Source organism: Tamandua tetradactyla, chromosome 6 (assembly GCF_023851605.1).
Source record: "Tamandua tetradactyla isolate mTamTet1 chromosome 6, mTamTet1.pri, whole genome shotgun sequence".
NCBI lineage: Eukaryota > Metazoa > Chordata > Mammalia > Pilosa > Myrmecophagidae > Tamandua > Tamandua tetradactyla.
In genome coordinates this window covers 86,843,658-86,865,066 of record NC_135332.1, presented here as the reverse complement: position 1 = coordinate 86,865,066, position 21,409 = coordinate 86,843,658, and the positions used below count along the sequence as shown (strand labels likewise).

Sequence of the window (21,409 nt, the reverse complement as noted above, 5' to 3'; positions counted from 1 at the left end):
AGGGTTGAGAGACTAAGGTCAGCTACCCATCCCGAGCCGGAGGGGCGGTGCTGAGAGGAGGGGCTGCAGTGATGGCGGGTGGAGGGTTCTCCCTGGAGCTCGGGGCACCTTGATATTGGGTCTTTGTTCAGAGCCACCCTCTTCATCGCCCTGCAGCTGCCTCTGCCTTCTCCCCACTTTTTACTTGTGTTACTCTCGTTAATTCCTTTGTTCACACACACACACACACACACACACACACACATACACACACACACAAACAAATGATGCCGGCACAGCACTTGCGAGTTCTAAGGCTGGTTTGAAAATTGCAGCCTCGGCTTCCCCACCTGCCCGCCTGGCACGGCCAGCCCAAGCTCCGAGGGGACCCGGGTGGCGCCGCACTAAAGTAAGTCTGCAGGAGGGGCGCAGCAGCAGCCACCGCACTGGCCAGGGAAGTTGCCACTGCTGCCGAGTGCCCTGCCACCTTCACTCTCCCAGGAGCTCGGCCAACCTGAGGCCCACCTGGTGGGCAAGAGACCCACCATCTAAGCGCAGCAAAGTCCCACAACCTCTGAATCCTTCGACCTCCTGAACAAACGCAGTCAATTTAAGCATCTCCCAGCAACAAACTGACATTACATTGTAAGGATAAACTACCAACAGTCATCGTCATATTTTTTTTAGCTTTACGAGGAAAACCAGACAAAACTTCTCAAATTATTCTGGCCTATGAACCTAGCAATTCTGACTTTTTTGTGTGGAAACGTAAGGTAAAAGCTTCTAGACACCTCCTTCTTTACACTAATTCTCTAAGTATCAGAACTCACAACTGAAACACTCAAAAATAACTTAGAAAACTACAAAAATATTGCTCCCAGAGATCCTGTACCATCTCTCCAGAGACAGGCTCACATACAAAAAAGGACACTCCTGAGTTGGCCTGTTTTTCAGCTCTGCTGTAGCTCTGTTTTATATAGGTATTTAAAAAGATAGATACAGAAATACAGAACAGTTTTCACTGAGAACTTACTGGGGTCCACTCTGGACTGGCCTTTGCTAGGCCCCTTGGCCCCATTCTGACCTGACCAGGGAGTGAGGCATGCATGTAAGCATGCACACGTGTGTATGCATGTGTGTGAGTGTATTTTTAATTCCCTTTGTGTCCATAATAGTCTGCAGTATTTAACAGCACCAGTACTCCCAAGAAATGCCTAACTCTGGAAACTGGTATATTTTGAGGCAATAATAAGAAAAGAAGCACCAGAGGAAAATTTCTGATATTCTCATAAGCAGTGGGGACAACCAAATCAAATGGCTGAGTCTTCACTGGTGGGGTTCGCCCCTATGAAATTTATTCCTTCAAAGGACAGGCCAAGTTTACTTAAAATTAGGCCTAAAAGTTTCACCCCCTGTCATGGTTAGGGACAGGTGTCAACTTGGCCAAGTTGTGGTACCTGTTCATCTGATTGGGCAAGCGCTGGCCTGTCTGTTGCAATGAGGACATTTCATAGGATTAGGTCATAATCACGTCAGCTACATCCACAGCTGATTCCATTTGTAATCAGCCAAAGGGGAGTGTCTTCTGCAATTAGTGATGCTAAATCCAATCATGGGAAGCCTTTTAAGGAGGACTCAGAGGAGACAGGTTGCATTCCTGCTTTGGCTGGTGAGCCTCTCCTGTGGAGTTCATCCAGGCCATCCATTGGAGTCATCGGCTTCGCAGCCTGCCCTGTGGATTTTGGACTATGCGTTCCTACGGTCACGTGAGACACTTTCATAAATTTTATATTTGCAAGTGTTCTCTGTTGGTTCTGTTTCTCTAGAGAACCCTAACTAATACACCCCCAGAGAACCTCTTTTGTTGCTCAGATGTGACCTCTCTCTCTAAGCCAACTCCACAGGTGAACTCACTGTTCTCCCTCTTATGTAGGACATGACTTCCAGGGGTGTAAATCTCCCTGGCAACATGGGACAGGACTCCTGGGATGAGCTGAAATCTGGCATCAAGGGATTGAGAACACATTCTTGACCAAAGGGGAGAAGAGAGAAATGAGACAAAATAAAACCTCTCAGTGGCTGAGAGATTTCAAACAGAATCGAGAAGTTATCCTGGAGGTTATTCTTATGCATTATACAGATATCCCTTTTTAGTTTGTGATGTACTGGAGTGGCTGGAAGAAAGTACCTGAAACTGCTGAGCAGTGTTCAAGTAGCCTTGATTCTTGAAAACGATTGTATAAAGATATAACATTTACAATGGGACTGTGTGATTGTGAGAACCTTGTGTCTGATGCTCCTTTTATCCAGGGTATGGGCAGATGAGTAGAAAAATATGGATTAAAAAATAAAGAATGGGGGGGTTAAGCGGTAAAATAAATTGGGTAGATGGAAATACTGTGAGTCAATGAGAGGGAGGGGTAAGGATATGGGATGTATGAATTTTTTCTTTTTTCTTTTTATTTTTTTTAGAGTGATGCAAATGTTCTAAAAATGATTATAGTGATGAATACAAAACTAGTGATGATACTACGAGCCACTGATTGTATACCATGTATGGAGTGAATGTATGTGTGTAAAGATTTTTCAATAAAAATTTAAAAAGCAGCAGCAGCACCACGGGCACCTAATGCAGAGGCCAGGTGGACCTAAGCCCTGGCCTGGCGTCCACCGCGTGGCCAGTGCAGCCTTCAGAGGAGCAGTGGGCAGAGCACTAGTCCCACCCACAGACCCAGCTCCTTGGCCACGAGGCACAAGCCACAAGAACAGAATAAAGGGGAAACAGTCACAGGAGGTGGGAGTGGTAGGGAATGTCCAAACTCCTCACTTTCCAGAGGTGGAAACTGAGAACTATGGAAGAGAACCAGCTGGCAAAGACCACATAATGGGACCAGGACGGGCTGGGGCTGAGCGGGCAGTCTCCTGGTCTATCTATGGGTCCCACCACTCAATGCAACCCAGAAGGCTGGATGAGGAAGATATAAAAGGTGGGGTTTCGAGTTTGTGATTCCACACCCCAAGAGCCTGGCAAGACCTCAGTTCTCAGCAGACAGAGGCCGGGCCCAGACTGGCCCCCCTCTCCATATCACTCCTCCCCTCCCCGCACACACCCCCAAACCCCCTTCACTTCCCCACCCCACTAGCTGACAACTGGGAGAAGCGTCACCCAGATGCGCCTTTTGGTACAAATCTGAGGCAACTTCTCACACTCCATCCTTGCGCTCTACTAATTTTATGAGAACTTCACTAAGCACAAAATGACTAAAAAGCGCAACAAGTGGAAAATGTTCGAACCTGCTATTTTTGAGCTTATATATAGGTCTAAGATTTTTCAATGTACTCTGTCAGGGAGACTGCCCCTCCTGATTCGCTCAGGCCTGTGTCCCTGGGAGATAACAGTGCCCATTTGCCTTCAAAAGTCCCCACCTGGGATGAGCAACTGTAGGTTCATTATGCAGAGAGCTCTGTTAAAAGCTAAAATACGAGGACACTGTATTGGGTCACAAATACTTTTGAGGTGGAAGTACGGAGAAAAAAAATCAGAAGAGTGTAGCTTGATATTCTGCCACAGCAAAAGCTGGACTGTGACAGAAGCCACGGAAGGGACAGGTTGTTGGCATCCAGCGCAGGCATTGGGGTGGACAAGTGCCAGAGAGGCAGCAGCTCAAGAGGAGATAATGACATTGGGAGTGGGCTGGGAGTGACGCTGTCAAGTCTAGAGGAATGGCCAGGAACAGATAAGGGCAAAGATTACTAAAGGAGACAACCCATTTCTTCCATTTCTCAACTCAGAACTGGGGAGGAAAAGAATCCACCTCATCTGAATAACTATGAGACAATCTCCACAAGATCCACAGCCATCATCCATACTTTCTACATATCATAAAATGTCACTTCTGGTGAAAGAGTGCCACAAACAAAAGATTCTACTGGAACTGAAAGATAAAGATGCAAAATAACCCATCCCAAAACACCTAAGATAGATGTGCCCAAGAGAGATGAGCCTGGATTAAAATCGACAGCAACTGGTCTCCAGTAAGTCTTCCCCAACAATCCAAAACCTAAAAAGGAGTGATCTTGGGCAATGGGGTTCATTTTAGAATCAATTAAAGAAAACTAGGGGGGGAAAAGATATACATAACCTGAAGGAGAATTTAAAAACATACATGTCTGCAATAAGTCAACAGTAGGAAGGAAAAAAAAAAGAGGTGGGGGGAAAGGGGTCCAAGCTCTAGAGTCTAGATTAAAGAGCCTCAAGAGACATATAAACAAATGTAACTTGTGAACTTCTATAAAAATTCAGGATCCAAAACAACCAACTGTAAACATTTCTGAGATAACAAGAGAAACTATGGGCTGTTAAGTGTGATAATGGCATTGGATTATGTTAAGAAGATGTACCTTTGTTGGTTTTTTTGCTTGTTTTTCTTTTTTTGTTTATTGTTTTTATTTTCATTTTTGTTACTTTTTTGTTATTTGTTGTACCTTTGCTTTAAACATCCATACTTAAGCATGCAGTGGTGAAAGGACAGGTCTGAAATTTGCTTTGGAATAAAAAAGAGGAAAGCAATATATTTTACACAAATGTGTGAACTACTGATAACTGCTGAATACTGCTGATGGGTAAGTGGGAGTATATAGTACTACTGGCTCAACTTTTGTGTATTTTAAATTAAATTATATCACCACAGAAACTATAAGAAGATCAAATGTTACATTTCGAAGATTCACAGTAACAATCCACGTAACAAAAACATCCTTTTTCAGGCTGGCATGTTACTGCAGAGTGTTACATAACTCACATTGTAAAGAATACACTCAACTGGCATTGCTAACTTTTGACACAGGAATTAGAAGTCAATGATGAAGACGTTAACAAAAAAAAATTCTGCTTGGTAAAATCTTATGGGATAAAATAAAAATAAATAATTAAAAATAAAACCTTCTAGGCTTTAGGAATTGAAGCTTTTACAGCCTTTCTTCTTCCACACTCATTTACAGTCCTCCTCAAAGTTTTTCACAGATCCAAGGGGGAGTCTGCACAGACAGATAATTCCCAAACCCTCGGCTGTGCCATCCAGCTCACAGCAGCTTCACAGTGGCAGAGGGCAGTTGGTGGCTGCGGCAAGGTGCAGTATTATTACCTCCATTCAGAGAGCTGGTGGGTTGGGTGGGTGAGGGGAATGGAGAAGTGGCTTGCAAAAGGAGTTAAAAGGTACTAGAAACCACCCTGTAAATCAGCTCATCTCAATGTCTAAATCCTGTTTAGACAACTGTCAAAGGAGACTAAGGTGTCCCATAGTTAGCGTGTAGCAAATGGGAGAGGAGGCTAGCACACAGGGCTCTGAGCAGAATAAAGTCAATAAAACCAGTTTGGAGTATACAGTTGCTCAGACACTATGTAAGAGCTTTAAGCTGTTAAAAAAAATCAGACTAATCTGTTCATTAATGAAGGTTCAGGGCAGAATCCATCAGTTTCATTAGAACCCAAATAGTTCCAACAACTAAGAAATGGTAACATGTCTAACTTCAAAGTCCAGACATGTATGTAATAGTAATTCTTTGTCATAGATATAATAAACATCTAATGTGAATGTTTTTTAAATTAATGTATTAAGTTGTTTACAAATACATTAAAATTGGAAGTAGCAAACCTACTGGTAAGTATTATACAATGTAAATTAAACGTCTTTCCATTACTCTAAATTAGGAAATAAAACATAAAAAGGAGACTCATTGAAAAGACTATTCCAAAAATTCGTTTTAAACAAAATTCAAAGCCTTAGCGTGTGGACTAAAACTGAACTGCACCACAGCCTTATAATTACGGCACACTGTACAACCTGAAACTTGGGTTCATTCCCATCCTGACATTAGCTAAGAATTATCCCGCAGACCCATTTATTTTTTCAACCAAAGCTGTCCCATTCCAGAGCAAGTTTTGTCTGTGAACTGCGTCCCTTACCCCCACCCCAGCCCCATGCCACAATGTTAAGGCCACACCAGAAGGGGATTTTTCAAAAAGTAGATAGTGAACAGAATAGGCCAGAGATCCAGAGGGTTAAAGACTTTTTTTTTTTAAACGACAAGAATGCATCTCAGGGAAGTGCAGCAAGGTACTAAGTGTTCTTCGTGAAACTCTCGTTTCAATCATATGTGTTTGTTCTGGTCTAAACGTAACAGGTATTTCTTACTGTGGGTCAAGGTCAAAAAAGGATCGAAAGCCACTTCTCTAAGGACTGTCTACAGAGAATCAGCTTGGGAGTCAGATTGTTCTAAGGCTCACTGGTTATATGACCTTGGGGGAAGTTCTTAACCTCTCTGAATTTCTGCTGTCTGTCTTCAAAATGAAGAAACACCACCACCATCAGCAAGCTGGCCAAAGGGATTAAATTACACGCAAAACTCTTAGCACAAAAGCTTGACCTTCCTCAAGGTTCTTCCGATTTTTAAACCAAAAGTCTGAAAAAATGTAGGGACTGCAGGCTAACATCACTGGGGTGGGTCCCTTTAGAGAGGTCACCTGGAGACCCTCACTCAACATGGTGGGGGACTATCGGGTCCCACTTCACCGGTGGGGGACGGCCGGCCCAAGGTCTCAAGAAGCCAGAACCAGACCCCAGGGCTTGTGGCCACAGAGCGAGCAGGGGTCTCCCCACATCACACCCCCCCACCCCCGGCACTCTGGCACCTCCCGGGTGTGGGTCCAAACCATCCTTCTATCACAGACTGAGGGCCAGAAAGCCAATCAAACTCTGCCCCAAGAAGCTTTCTACCTAACAGTGCCAACAAGTACCACACACAGACTTCACCAGGCACAGCCATGGGGGACGACGGAAAACAGTCCCCACCAGCCATCCAAGAGGGACGTGGAGCAGGTTTGGAGCAGAAAGGGAGAGGGCTGCTGCCAGACGTAGGCAGGGGGTGGGGAATGCAAACGCTTCCAGCTAGGCCCAGAGAGCCAGACCCCGAGCCCCGCAGGGCCTGCAGCTGACTGAAGTCTGGGGACAAAGGGGGCAGGCCAAACCCAGTCCCAGAGGCAGGGCTGGCGGGGAAACATACCAGCCACGTGCCTGGCGGGAGAAGGTGAAAAAGCATTTCAACACTTGACCATTTTCTGGCCCAGCAAGGAAACCGCCTTTCTACTCTGCATTTTTTTTTTTTTTTTGGTAATGTGTTACTGCTTTAAGTTTTTTCAAACTTTTCCAAAGAAAAGAGAAGCTGCCTAGAAAGAAGAGGTGCAAAAGAAATCAACAAATTGCCTCACCGTTTTCTAGTAAGACTGTGAAAGGCAATTAGCTACCCGGAGAGTCAGAATCTAGAATTTAGTTTCTCAGGGGCCGGGGTTGGGGTACGGGTAAGGAACAGGGAGTTAAGGATTAAAATGGGCAGTTTCTATTCTGGAGGATGGATGGTGGTGAAGATAGCACAGCACTGTGAACATAATTAACATCACGGAATTAGATATTTGAATGTAGTTAAAAAGGGAAATATTAGGGTATATATATACAGAATTAGAATAAACATTTTGGAAAAGAAAAATCATGAAACCGCACAGTATAGTAAACCCTTAGTTAAACCACGGACAATAGTTAATAGTACCTTTATCAACACGTGCTTCCATCAATTCCAACAACTCCAATGCAAGGGGTTAATAACGGGATACTATATGGGAATACTGAATTTTATTTTATGCAAGATTGTTCTGTTCTGTAAGCCCACAACTTCTCCAATTAAAAAAAAAAGCAATTAGCACTTGAATAATGAAGACAGCGTGTCTGGAATAAAAATGAGGCACGCAGTTTTAGGGTGCCGTTTTCTATCCGTTTTAGTCTCCATTCCAAAATACCAACAGAACTGGCCACAATTCAGCATTTCCAGACTTTGCTTCAGAGAACGGACCAAAGAAGTGCTGGAAAACAACAACAACAACGAACCCGCGCGCTCTGGAGAGCATCTCTGCTCTCCCCGCCGCCGCGGCCGGAGCGGGGCACCCCAGTTGGGCGCCCCCCGGACGCCCCCGCACCGGGGCTGGACCCCCGCCGCGGCCCAGCCGCCCGCCGGCAGCCGCGCGGAAAGCCCCTCGCGTTTCGGGTCCGCGCGGCTGACCATCCTCCCGCGCGGCGAGGGGGCGGCGGGGCCGTGAGTAGCCCGGCGGGCGGGCCGAGGCCGGGCGGGCCGAGGCGGGGCAAGGCCAGGCGCTCCGGGCCTGGGGCCTACTCGCAGCGCGGCCCGCCTGGCCCCGACCCGGACCCGGCCCCCGCCCCGGCTCCAGCCCGCCGGGCCCGAGGTCCGGAGCGCCCGGAGGCCGCGCGAGGCGTCCGACGACTCGTGGGGGCCGCGGGGGCCGGGAAAACAGCCGCCAGCGCGGCCCGGCCCGCCCGCCGCCTCCTCGGGCCGCGCCGCTGCGCCCGCGCCGGGCCCGGCCAACCGCCACCGGGGAGAGCAGGCGTTAACCGCCCGGCCCGCCGCCTCCCGCCGCCCGCCGCCCGCCGCGCGAGCACTCACCGGGGCCGGCTCCCGAATACATGGTGGCGCCGCCGAGGGGCTCCGGGCCGAGGGCCGGCCGCGCGCGCCACGGGCCCCGACTCCGCGAGCCGCGAGGGAGCCGCCGGCCGCACGACCCGCCCCAGCGCGGCCGCCTCGCCAAACAGGTTTCCCCGACGCGGCCCGGGCGGCGGGCGGAGGCGGCCTGAGGGCGGGAGGGAGGGAGGGGGGAGGGAGGGAGGGGGGAGGGGAAGAGGGAGGGGAGGGGGAGGGGAAGAGGGAGGGGAGGGGGAGGGGCGGAGGGGGAGCGAGGCGGCGGGCGCGCGCTCGCGAAGGGAAGGCCGGGCCGGGCGCGCGGGGTCCGCGGTAGTGGCGGCTGCGGCTGGCTTGGCCCAGGCCGGGGCGGGAACCCGGGACCGCGCGGGCGCTTTGGGGCGCCGAGACCCCGCCGGGGCGGAGGCTGGAAGGCTTGGAGGTGGGAGTCCGGGACTGGCGGGGATAGGGGTCTTCGGGGCGGGGACCCGAGTCGGGCGGGCGGACCCGGGGCGGCGCGATCCCCTGGGGGTGCGGAGTCCCCGCCGCGGGGGCGGGCACCGAGCTGGGGGGTCCTCTCTACGGCAGCTCAGAAAGGCGACGCCCTCCTGCCCCACTGGGAGGAGCAGGTCCAGCATCCGAAGGCCGGGAAGGAAAAAAAAAAGAAGAAACACTCCTTGTTTTGTTTATTTCCCCACCACCACCACCGCCAGCACCACCGCCTCTGGCGCCCGTAGGAAATCCCTAATGGCTGCTCCTTGTGGCAGAGGGTTGCGGGGGGAGAGTCCTGCCTCCCCCCCCCCCACCCGCCTCCCCCCATCCGGTGAACTCAGGCAGGATGCTGGCGGCAGCGTGGGAGCCAGCCCTCCGGCAGCGCAGACTGCGCCCGCAGCGTTTCAGCTGGCCTTTTATAAGTTAATAACGAAACCTGAATGTCGGGAAGCTGCCTCCGAACCCGGTGCTTGAACTTGAACATTCCCTGTCCACTCATGCGCCACCACACCGCCACCTCCCGGCGCGGCGCGACTATAGAAAGCAGCGGGGCCTGCTGGCGGGTACCCATCTCCTCTCCCGCCGCTGGTCACCTTCTTCTGCCCAGCCCATGAACCAGATCATGGGCGTGAAGCACTGAAAGAGTATATTAAATTGTTGATGGATTTTCACTGCAATCAAGGATCAGATCAAACTAAAATTCCTCATTCCAGCCCAAGGTCCTCCAAGCGAGTGCCCTTGATGGACCCATCATGCTTCTTCCTGCATTTCTGGACCGTCATGGCTTCTGCCAGGAATGTTCTCCCTCCAAACCAGATCCTCTTCCACCTTCAAGACCCTCTGGGCTTCTTGAAGGTGGAAGAGGATTTCTCCTTCGGAGCCTTTCCCAGGGATGCCAACTCACAGCACCCCCTTTCTCCCCTAAGTAGTGGGTGACTAGAAGTCAGAAGGCGAAATCAACCTAAAGTTGCCTATCATGGTTTAACATTTTCACTTGCTCATTCCTTCAGTCCTCAGGCTGAGAGCCTGAGGAGATTCAATTATGAACAAGAATCCCACCTCCCCAGTGCTTGGCATCCAAGTTCATTACTAGTTCTCTACATCCTCAATGGCATCTCTAAAGAAGGAAAAGCAGCATTTCCTCCAGAGGAAAATATAAAAGGTGGACAGTTGTCTTCACCAAGTCACAGATTGCACTGGAGATGGCCACGGCCCTCACATCAGCCTGCAGAAGGCCCACCCATTCCTGCTCTCTCCTGCCCAAGGCCCACAGCCTTCTGGAGGCTGGACCACTTGGCCAGCTACCCGAATTCCTCCTCCCTGACTCGGGTCTGCACCTGGCAGCTGGAATCATGTTATAGGAACACAAATCTGACCTCACTCCTACTGTACTCAAACCCCCCACTGGTTCCCCCTTTCCCTGAGTACCTGGTCCATAACCCTCAGTTTGGCTTGCCCTACCCAGCGTGACATAGGCCCTGCCTGCTTTGCCAGAATCTTCTCATTTCAGCCTCTTCTGGCCTCTTCAGATCCGTACCTTCACTTTCTCCAGGGCATTTTTGTGCAAGTGTGCATTGGTACCACTATTTTCGTAAAAACGTCAGCGGGCTCTGGTAAAAGCTAAACACATGTGGCCCACATGGTCACTCCTGAAATGTAGGTTCAGGAGCACCAGGGAATCTGGGCAAAATGCACACAGCACTGCCCAGGACAGCCAGGACTGCACCAGCCCCAAGGTCCATCTGCAGTTGAGGAGCTCACAGAGCAGGCACACTCATAACACAGAAACCAACTCATAGAGCAAGAACTAACTTTGGCTTCATGCATGGAGTTGGACAGATTTAACAGTATGGAACCAATGAGGCCACACTGCTCGATTCCACTTAAGAAAGTCCCAAAACAGGTCAAATTAAACTTCATTGCTTAGGGATGCATAATTAATTAACACCTAAAGGAAAGCAAGAAGATGGTGGTTTCCACTGGGGGCCAGCGGGCACTTGGGGGTAGTTGTGGTGTAGTACTGGTCTTCATTTTGCAACAATCACTTAAGCTGCACATTTATGTTTTATAGATTTTTTTCTGTTCCTTTGTTATATTTCACAATAAAGAGCACTAAAAATAAATAACTATGAATGTTAGCACACCGACTTATGAATCACCAACTTTCAAACTCTCCCCATCTCCCAAGTGCCCTCTCCGCCTCTCTCACACATCCCCAAAACTGTGTTCTTCCGAAACACTGACTCACTTGGAGGCCTCCCTGCCCTACTGGTGCCAGCTGTAACTTGCAGCGTGGGAGACTGCCCAGAAGGCGCCGCACTGCGAGTGGCCCTGCTCTGCCTTCCGCATCTCAAGGGCGCAGGCCCTGGTAGCTTTGTTGTGCGTGGGGTGCTTCTGGCTGTGGCCACGGGCCTTGCCCTGGCTCCATCTCCAAGGCCGGTCACTGCACCCCAGCCCCCAGGAGCTGCAGGCCCTGGCCATCCTCTGCCCCCTCCCATCCTGCTATTCCGTCCCAGCCTAGCTAACAGATTCAGCACCCACTCAATTATCTTAACAGTCCAGTCCCTTCCACTTCCGCCTGCCCCCTGACTCAGTGAGGCCAACTGATCCATCAGTGGCGTCCTCTATGTCCTCACTGTGACATGTCTCTTGAGCCCTCTCCAAGCCTCTGTCCCCGCAGGCCCCCCACCCACCCACCCACCAGAGAGCCCCTGGTGCCCAGCCTTCCTCCCTGATGCGCTTTGTTGCAGGTCCTTATGCTTTGCTAAAATTGCAGAGGCTGATTGCAGCGAGGACACCTGACATGGGCACTCCACAGGGTTGGGGGTGTCCCACATGAAGCTCTAACACCTCAGGAGACAAAAAAGGGAGACCATGTGGGATTGGATAATGTCCCTTCAAAATGAGAGTCCATCCAGAACGTGTGAACGTGACCTAATTTGGAAACAGGCTCTTGGCAGATGTATTGAAGTTAAGATGAATGTATGAATGGGCTCGAATCCGATGACCAGTGTCCTAATGAGTGGATGATTTGGATGTGACACACACAAAGGGCTGACGGCCGTGTGAAGACAGAGGCAGGGATTGGTATCGTGCTGCCACAAGTCCCGGACCCTGAGGAGAATCGCAACACCAGATGCCAGGAGGAGCCATGAACAGACTCCTCCCGAGAGCTTCTGGCCTCCAAGACGATGGGAGAATAAATGCCTGTTGTTTTAAGTGACCCAGTTTGTGGCAGTTTGTTTCAGGAGGACACGAAGACCGAGACTGAGCTGCCCGAGGGAAAAGCACGAGGCCTGAGACCCACGAAGTTCTCAACTTTGGGGATTCTGCATTTATTCAAGAACGCAGTGAGGATGCGGGAATAAATCATGCGTTCCCAAAACGTGTCCTGCACGTAACAAACCAGGGGTAAGAACGTCAAATAAATTGGGAATCATTAGGTCAGACAATCCTAAACAGGTTATTGACTGCAGACCATCTCAGAGCCTCAACAAGGGATTAAGAAGTGTGATTCTCCAAGGAAGGAGGGAGAGATCAATACAGCATGACGTGCTTCCCAACGCCTTTGACCTCAGAACCCTTTTCACAGGGTACGCTGAGGACTGCTGTCCTGTGGAGCACACTTTGGGAAACACTGCTGCAGATGTCCTCTATTTTCCCTTCCATCTTTAATATTCTAGGACTCTTTGAATAAAAATATTGGCTGTTTTCCAAATTAAAAATTCTGTGATAGACAAGCAGTAGGGACAACCAAAGCTATAGGCTGAGCCCCCAGTCTTAGGGTTTGTTCATATGAAACTTAAGCCCGCAAAGGATAGGTCAAGCCAACTTAAAATTTAGGCCTAAGAGTCACCCCTGATGGAGCCTCTTTTGTTGCTCAGATGTGGCCTCTCTCTGCAGCCAACACAACAAGCAAACTCACCACCCTCCCCCTGTCTATGTGGGACATGACTCCCAGGGATGTGGATCTTCCTGGCAATGTGGGACAGAAATCCTGGAATGAGCTGAGACTCAGTATCAAGGGATTGAGAAAACCTTCTGGACCAAAAGGGGGAAGAGTGAAATGAGACAAAGTGTCAATGGCTGAGAGATTCCAAACAGAGTAGAGAGGTTATCCTGGAGGTTATTCTTACACATTAAGTAGATAGCACCTTGTTATTCAAGAGGTAATGGAGAGGCTGGAGGGAATTGCCTGAAAATGTAGAGCTGCCATGTTTCTTGGTGATGATTGTATAATGATATAGCTTTCACAATGTGACTGTGTGATTGTGGAAACCTTGTGTCTGATGCTCCTTTTATCTACCTTGTCAACCGACAAGTAGAACATATGTAATAAAAATAAATAATAGGGGGAAAAATGTTAAAATAAATTTAATTTGAAATGCTAGTGATCAATGAAAGCGAGGGGTAAGGGGTATGGCAGGTATAATTTTATTTTCTGTTTTCGTTTTATTTCTTTTTCTGATGTCTTTTTATTTCTTTTTCGGAATTGATGAAAATGTTCTAAGAAACGATGAATATGTTAATGTTTTTGTTCGTTTGTTGTTAAATTTTTTTAATTAATAAATAAATTTTTAAAATTCTGTGATAGAAAGAAATACTTGTGATAGAAACAAAATACATAGCTAAGTAACTTCTATACACTGAACCCAACATTAAATGGAAATCATTTAGTTTGAATAAACAAGTCACCTTGTCATTTTGTGGGCTCCCCAATGGGTAAGCTGGGACCCCTGAGCACGTGCACCATTGAGGCCAGCTCTTTGCACAACGCCAGGGGGCCTCAGTGACATCACTGTGCCTCAGAGGGTGCCATTTACACAGCACACGATGAACCACAGTTATGCTGCATCTAATTTATATCCAGGAGACACCATTTACTCCAGGACGCTGCTCTTGCCTTTGTACAATAAGGAAAGACCAGCCAAGATAACTCTAACATGAAGAAAGTGAAAAAGCACGCCCACCTGTGGTCAACCTTCAGGGAGGTGGAAGCTCATTCTGGACTGATTGGGCTGCTGGCCACTGTGTGGACAGGAAAAACCAGAACTGTGTCCACATTTATAACACAATAAGCTTGTATAGAAAAGAGTTCTATACATGTGAATAGTTATTAAAAGGAAACTGGCTGTCTTGTGTCCCCGCAAATAAGAGCTTAATTGTAAAAGCAGTAGAAAAACTTAATGATAAACTAGTTAAAAACAGAATTATTGGTTCTTTTCTTCCTGGACAATGGATTAGACATGCGTTTCCCTAGTCTTCCTGCTAAGTACAGCATAATATCCTGGACTTCATATATAATACAAACATGGAAGATTCTGGAAGGTGGGAAGAAGGCAAACCAGCTAGGGACCCCGTACCCAAGAAACAATACAGTGGTGAATTCCCCCTATTTTCTTTTTGCCTCATATATCCCAGACACAGGACTGAAGAAGTCAGCAACCTGGAAATGCCAACAGGTGCAAAAGACCTTAACAACTCCCACTCTACTCAGCCAAACACTGCGGAAAAATCTGTGGCTCTATCTCTATCCACACCAGTAGAGCCAAGTGAATTCCCCCTTCATGGGGCTGCAACAAAGCTCTCCCATCCCCCCTCTAGGGTTGCTGTCAGAGAAGTAGGGAGCAGCCGTTTTCATCCCCATTGACCAGTAAGAGGATCCCCATACATTGTCAGTGGAAACAATGTGGGGCTGATCTTTACCACCACCCCTCCCCCAGCAATATGAGGTTCCCTCTCCCGCTCCAGTGGGGTGGGCTCAGAGGAGGCCAGGGAGAGAGTCAGGGCTTGTACCACTTCCCAACAGTAATAAGCCTCCCCCCCACCCCACTGTGTTGTCAGTGGAGACGTGAGGACATAGGAAGCCCAATCTCGCACCTATGCATCCTGTGGTAATGAGAGCCCCGCAGCTTAGGTGTCGTTGGAGACTGAGTGGGGGCCATGGACTTTAACCCACATTGGGCAGTAAGGAGCCAGTGTCCCATCTCCACTGCTGGAATGTCATCAGAGGAAGCCGGCTAAAACAGAAGCCAGAGTCACATAACACCATACAAAAATGCCCAGGTTTCAACTGAACATCCCTTGTCATGCCAAGCATCGGGAAGGTTTGAAACTGAGTGAAAAAGATAATTTATAGACACCAACAACAAGATGTGTATTCTATCATTTCTGAAATACTTTGACAAAGATTTTAAAGCAGCCATGATAAAAATAGTTCAAAGGACATTTACAAACATGTTTGAAACATGAAAAAACTGAAAGCCTCAACAAGGAAATAGAAAAATCCCAGCAAAGAAATAGAAGATATAACAAAGAACCAAATGGAAATTTAGAACTGAAAAATGTAATAATAAAAATTAAAAGTTTAATGGATGGACTCAATAGTAAAATAGACTTGAAAGAGGAAATAAATCAGTAAGCCTTAAGATAGAACAATAGAAATTGCCCAAGGTGAAAAACAGAAAAAATAAGACTGGAAAACATGAATTGAGTATTAGGGACATGTGGGACTATAACAAACAGTTGTTTCTTTGGAATTCTGGAAAAAGAGGGGACAGAAGAGTACTCAAAGCAATAATGGCTGAAATCTTTCCAAATTTGGCAAAAGACATTAACCCACAGATTCAAGAAGTTGAGCAAACTTTCAAAAGGATAAACCTAAAGAAATCCACTCTGAGTCACATCATAACTAAACTTCTACAACCTAAAAATGAAAGCAGCCAGAGAAAAATGACACCTTATCAACAGGGGAAAAAACTCAAATGACAGAGGATTTCTCATTAATGAGAAATAAATGAGAGGCCATGAAGGCCAGAAGGAGTGGCACCATATTTTTCAAGTGCTATCAGAAGAGAACTGCCAACCAGAATTCTACACCCAGTAAAAATGAAGAGAAAAAGCAAGACATTCTCAGATGAGGAAAAACTGAGAGAATTTATCACCAACAAACTACCCTAAAAGACAGCTAAAAGAAGCTCTTAAAACAGAAAGGAAACAATAAAAGAACAAACACCGGAACATGAGGAAGGAAGAAAAAAAAAAATGGTAAGCAAAATTATCATTAAATGGGATAGACTTTCCTTATCTCTTGAGTTTTCCAAGTTGTGTTCAACAGTAGAGCAAAAACTATAACTGTCATAAGTGGTTCTACATGTGTGCACAGGAAATATTTAAGAAATTACAAGTGGGGGAGGAGAGAGAAAAGGGATGTAAAGATGTTAAGGTTACTATATTCCATTTAAACTGGTAAAATAACGACACCAGTAGATTGTGAAAGTTATGTATACACATATGCACATATTTTCTTTTTGTAACTGCATATGAATCTACAAATGATCTTTTTCTAAAAAAGCTTATTTAAAAAAATTCTAGTGGGCTAAATTCCAATAGGGTAAACTCAAACCCCCACTCCCACCACCACCTCCCCCAAGAAAAGAGAGAAAGAGACAGAATTTTTAGATCAAATGCAAACACTTTGCAAGAGGTTTCTTCCCTCCCTGGAGAATGTCAGCTCCCAGGCTCAAACCTTTAAAAATAGTTCCTGGAAATCAGAAAAGGCATTCCAGGTAGTTACAGCACAATCCGACTTCCACTCCTCCCCCGTCCTCTAAACAAGGTGACTTTCCCCAGAATCTGCATGACTGTGTGGCTCCTCTCAAGTTTACCCACGCGTGTTGTAGCTCAGGGATCTGCTCATAAAGACCCTCGAGTTCCTGCGATGCTCTCCAGTAAAGTAGATGCTTCAGCCAGGAAGGAGTCAGGAAGAGGACACGGACAGATGTGGGCTGGAAGGCTTCCATCTTCATTTCTTTGTTTTTGTTTGTTCACTCATTTCTCATTGAAACATTTGAATGTACGCTTTGGAGGTCTGTTGGTAATTTGAAAAGAAGAGCATTGAAATGTACGAATGGGATGCCTCATGGAAAAACAAACTTGGCAGCTGAATTCTTCAGTGACTAACAACGTTTTTATACATATCTTTGCAACTCCCAACGTGTCGTGCAATGACTTAATAGAGATATGTAAAATGTGTACATGTTGCCCATTTATATCGCTGTCAGCTTTATTGGCAGGGATAATAGGAGCAACCTGAGAGGCAGGCAGCCTCATCTCCCTGAAGGTGGGGCCCCCTCAGCTAGGGGTGTGAGGAAACGTGTCAGGGGGCCCTACCCATACCCACATGCAGCCTCATCTCATTCCCACAGAGGGGACTGGAGCAAGTAGCCCGAGAGGTGTGCTGAGAGCCTGGAGCCTTGGGGACTGGAGGCAGCATCCCTTTAAAATCCTCCAAAGCTCCTCCAGTGGCCTGGCCCCCTGGCAGCATGGGGTAGGGGCAGGCTGCACCACCCCATCCCTTATTTGGTGACCTCATCTGAGCATGGGTACATGGTCCACTTCTCCAGGTAACTGTCTCCAGAAAAGGGATAATCCTCTTTGGTCCTAGGAATTGTTTCCTCTCAAACAGCTGCATTGTTCACACGGAGAATTAACCACACCTTCAATCTGGTATGCACACTTAAAGTCCCTTTAATGGAACTCGGGACCCAGCTCCTCTTTGAAGAAGGGCAAGTCTCAGCCCCAGGAGTGGGTGCCCTTGCTGCAACCAGGAGCCTGGCGTGAGGACTACGACCAAACCAAAACTATGGGAGTTTTACAGCTACAACGTCAAGATTTATACACCCGTCCACCTACATATTCTCCAAAGTTCTTAGAGATGAATGTAGACATGGTGTATGCAACTAGGGGTATTTCCACAAATCAGAAAAGAAAAAGAAGGCAACTGGGGCGAGATGGCGGCTTAGTGAGGTGTGGAATTTAGTTTGTCCTCCAGAGCAGCTAGTAAATAGCCAGGAACAGTACAGAACAACTGCTGGGGGACATCATGACCAGACACACAGTCTGGACCAGGTGGAATGACTGAGACCCCACACGGAACTGTAAGTCCCCAAAGGCACACAGGCCAGCGCCCTCCCCCACGGGCACAGCAGGCTGGTTCCCAGAGGGGACAGGAAACTGACTTTACTAGCAGCAAGGGCTTAGCGCAACCAAGCTCCAGTTGCAGAATTAATTAACAAATTCTGACATTTGAGAATAGGCTCCCCAGCACAGAGAAACCTGGAATAAGCACTAAAGGTACTAGGGGATTTTTCCCAGGCAGAGAGGGGGTAGGGCTGGTGAAAAAAAAAAAGGAGAGGTTGAGTCGGACAGCACAAAATACTGTAAAAAGGCTGGATCCCAAGAACAGGGTCACATAGAGCCTGGAGATACATAGAGCCACATACTAACTTAAGCTCTTGATTGGCAAACCCGAGGAGCACGTCAGACTCTGAAAAGGCTTTTTTTTTTTTATCTTTTTCTTTTTTCTAATCCTTAATAGCTCATTAGATAGAAATGGAAGCACTCTCAGGCTCCAGCACTGCCCCAGGCAAGGGCAGAATTAAGCTTGTCTGAGAGACAAAGTAACTAGTCAGATGAAAGGAGTTAATTCCCTAAAGGGTGTCTCTTCCTCAGGAGAATGGTGCGACCCAGCTCAAGTGGAATTCTTCCTTCAAGGAATGCAGGCCCAAGGGAATGGAAAACTAAAGCAATTAAAGCCATCCCACTATGTCACCTCTGTCTCAAACACTCCCCTGGCAGGAAGAGTCTGCTGAGATTAAAGACACCATATCATTTTACCGTGCTGGGAAGCCACAAGCAGACAAGCACCACATGCTGGGTAGGAAAGGAAAAGCACAGAGTCTAGAGGCTTCATAGGAAAGTCTTACAACCTGCTGCGTCTCACCCTCAGGGAAAACTGATGCTGGCTACTCTCTCCTCCTGAGATATGGGCCTGTCTGGTCTGGGAAAATTAGACTTGGATCTGTGATATCTGAGGACACCCTCCTCAAAAAAAAAAAAAGGCTCCATATATGCAGAGGAAGAAACAAAAAAACAAGAACTGAAAACTTCTGATCAGTTAAATTGAACCTATGCTAGAGATCTAGAATAAGATGAACTGAATGTCAAAGAACAGATAGAAAACAAAGTCATCCAGGAAGAAAATCCTAGGTGAAAGAGGGAAAAGAACCTCCAGAATAAACTAATTAAGGAAATCAAATGCCTAGATGTCAGCAAAAAATAATGTCATACTAGGAAAATCGAAGATATGACCCAGTCAAAGGAGCAAACCAACAACTCAAATAAGATTAAGAGTTAAAACAACTGATTCAGGATGTTTGAACAGACATGGAAAATCTCGTCAAAAATCAAATCAATGAATTGAGGGAAGATATAAAGAAGATATTGGGTGAACAATAAGAAGAACTCAAAAGTTTGAAAAACACAAATCACAGAACTTAAAAGAATGAAAGGAAAATAGAAGAGATGAAAAAAACAATGGAAACCTACCGTAGATTTGAAGAGGCAGAAGAAAGGATTAGTGAACTAGAGGACTGGACATCTGAAATCTAACATGCAAAAGATAATATATGGAAAATATGAGCAAGGTTTCAGGGAATTGAATGACAACATGAAATGCACAAATATGCATGTTGTGGGTGTCCCAGAAGGAAAAAGAAGGAGAAAGACTAATGGAGGAAATAATCACTGAAAATTTCCCATCTCTTATGAAAGACATAAAATTACAGATCCAAGAAGTGCAACATACCCCAAAAAGAATAGATCCAAATAGACATACTCTAAGACACTTACTAATCATATTGTCAGATGTCAAAGAGAAAGAGAGAATTTTGAAAGCAAGAAAAAATCAATCCATCACAGACAAGGGAAGCCCAATAAGACTGTGTGTGAGTTTCTCAGCATAAACCATGGAGGCAAGAATGCAGTGATATGACATATTTAAGATTCTAAAAGAGAAAAGCTGCCAACTAAGAATTCTACATCCAGCAAAATTGTCCTTTAAAAATGAGGGGGAAATTAAAATATTTTCAGACAATCACTGAGAAAATTTATGACTAAGAGACTGGTTCTGAAAGAAATACTAAAGGGCACGGTACGGGGAGCTAGGAAAAGGCAGGAGAGAGAGGTGTGGAGATGAGTGTAGAAATGGAGACTAATGGTAAAGTTAAAAAGAGAAAAACAATTAGCTATGACATATAAAATCCAAAAGACAAAATGGTAGAAGTACTGCCTTTACAGTAATAACATTAAATGTTAATGGATTAAACTCCCCTTTCCAAAAACATAAATTGGCAGAATGGATTGAAAAAACAAGACCCAACTATATTCTATCTACAGGAGACTTGCTTTAGACCCAAGGACAAAAATAGTTGAAAGTGAAAGGCTGGGAAAAGATATTTCATGCAAACAGCAATCAGAAAAGAGCAGGAGTAGCTATACTACTCTGACAAATTTGACTTCAAATGTAAAACAGTTAAAAAAGACAAAGAAGGACACTGTGTTAATAAAAGGAACAACTCACCAAGAAGACATAACAATCATAAATATTTATGCACTAAGTCAGAGTGCTCCAAAGTACAAGATGCAAACACTGACAACACTGAAGGGAGAAATAAGACACCTCTACCATAATAGTTGGAGACTTCAATTCCCTGCTCTCATCAATGGATAGAGTATCTAGACAGAGGATCAATAAAGAAACAGATAATTTGAATAATACAATAGATGAACTAGACTTAACAGACATTTACTGAACATTACACCCCACAACAGCACGATGCACATTTTTCTCAAGTGCTCATGGATCATTCACAAGGACAGACCATGTGCTTGGTCACAAAGCAAGTCTCAGTAATATAAAAGGATTGAAATCATACAAAATACTTACTTGGATCATAATGGAATGACGTTGGAAACCAATAACTGGCAGAGGGCCAGAAAATTCACAAATATATAGAGGCTCAACAACACACTCTTAAACAACCAGTGGGTCAAGGAGGAAATTACAAGAGAAATCAGTACATATCTCAAGGCAAATGAAAATGAAAACATAACGTAACAAAGTTTATGGAGTGCAGCAAAGACACTGCTGAGAGGCATCAAACACAAGGTTTTCACAATCATGTAGTCACACTGTAAATGTTATATCTTTATACAATTGTTTTAAAAATCAATCCAGTAGCCTTGATTCTTGAAATGAAGAATGCTTTAGACCCAAGTCTCCTGTAGATAGAATATAGTTGGGTCTTGGTTTTTAATCCATTCTGCCAGTTTACATTTTTGGAAAGGGGAGTTTAATCCATTGACATTTAATGTTATTATTGTAAAGGCAGTACTTCTGCCATTTTGTCATTTGGATTTTATATGTCATAGCTAATTGTTTTTCTCTTTTTAACTTTGTCATTAGTCTTAATTTCTACACTCTTCTCCACACCTCTCTCTCTTGCCTTTTCCTGGCTGCCTGTACTGCTCCCTTTAGTATTTCTTGCAGAGCCAGTCTCTTAGTCATAAATTTTCT

The 21,409-nt window shown here is 46.2% G+C and overlaps 1 protein-coding gene and 2 long non-coding RNA genes across 3 annotated transcripts in view; 2 read left to right on the top strand and 1 right to left on the bottom strand.

The window, feature by feature from the left end:
- The window catches only part of AGO2 (argonaute RISC catalytic component 2), a 134,015-nt gene extending 125,461 nt beyond the window's left edge, over window positions 1-8,554 (bottom strand). The window contains exon 1 of the mRNA XM_077166705.1: window positions 8,488-8,554. Coding sequence (XP_077022820.1) covers window positions 8,488-8,509 — 22 coding nt within the window. The 5' untranslated portion in view covers window positions 8,510-8,554. The remainder of the gene's footprint in view (window positions 1-8,487) is intronic.
- Window positions 1,616-2,241, top strand: LOC143688582 (uncharacterized). The gene is made up of 2 exons (XR_013178147.1): window positions 1,616-1,745; window positions 1,913-2,241. It is a non-coding gene; the product is annotated as an uncharacterized LOC143688582 (long non-coding RNA).
- A 21-nt stretch (window positions 8,555-8,575) lies between the features above and the next one.
- LOC143688585 (uncharacterized) overlaps window positions 8,576-21,409 on the top strand; it is a 90,377-nt gene continuing 77,543 nt past the window's right edge. The window contains exon 1 of the long non-coding RNA XR_013178151.1: window positions 8,576-8,633. This is a non-coding gene — a long non-coding RNA (uncharacterized LOC143688585). The remainder of the gene's footprint in view (window positions 8,634-21,409) is intronic.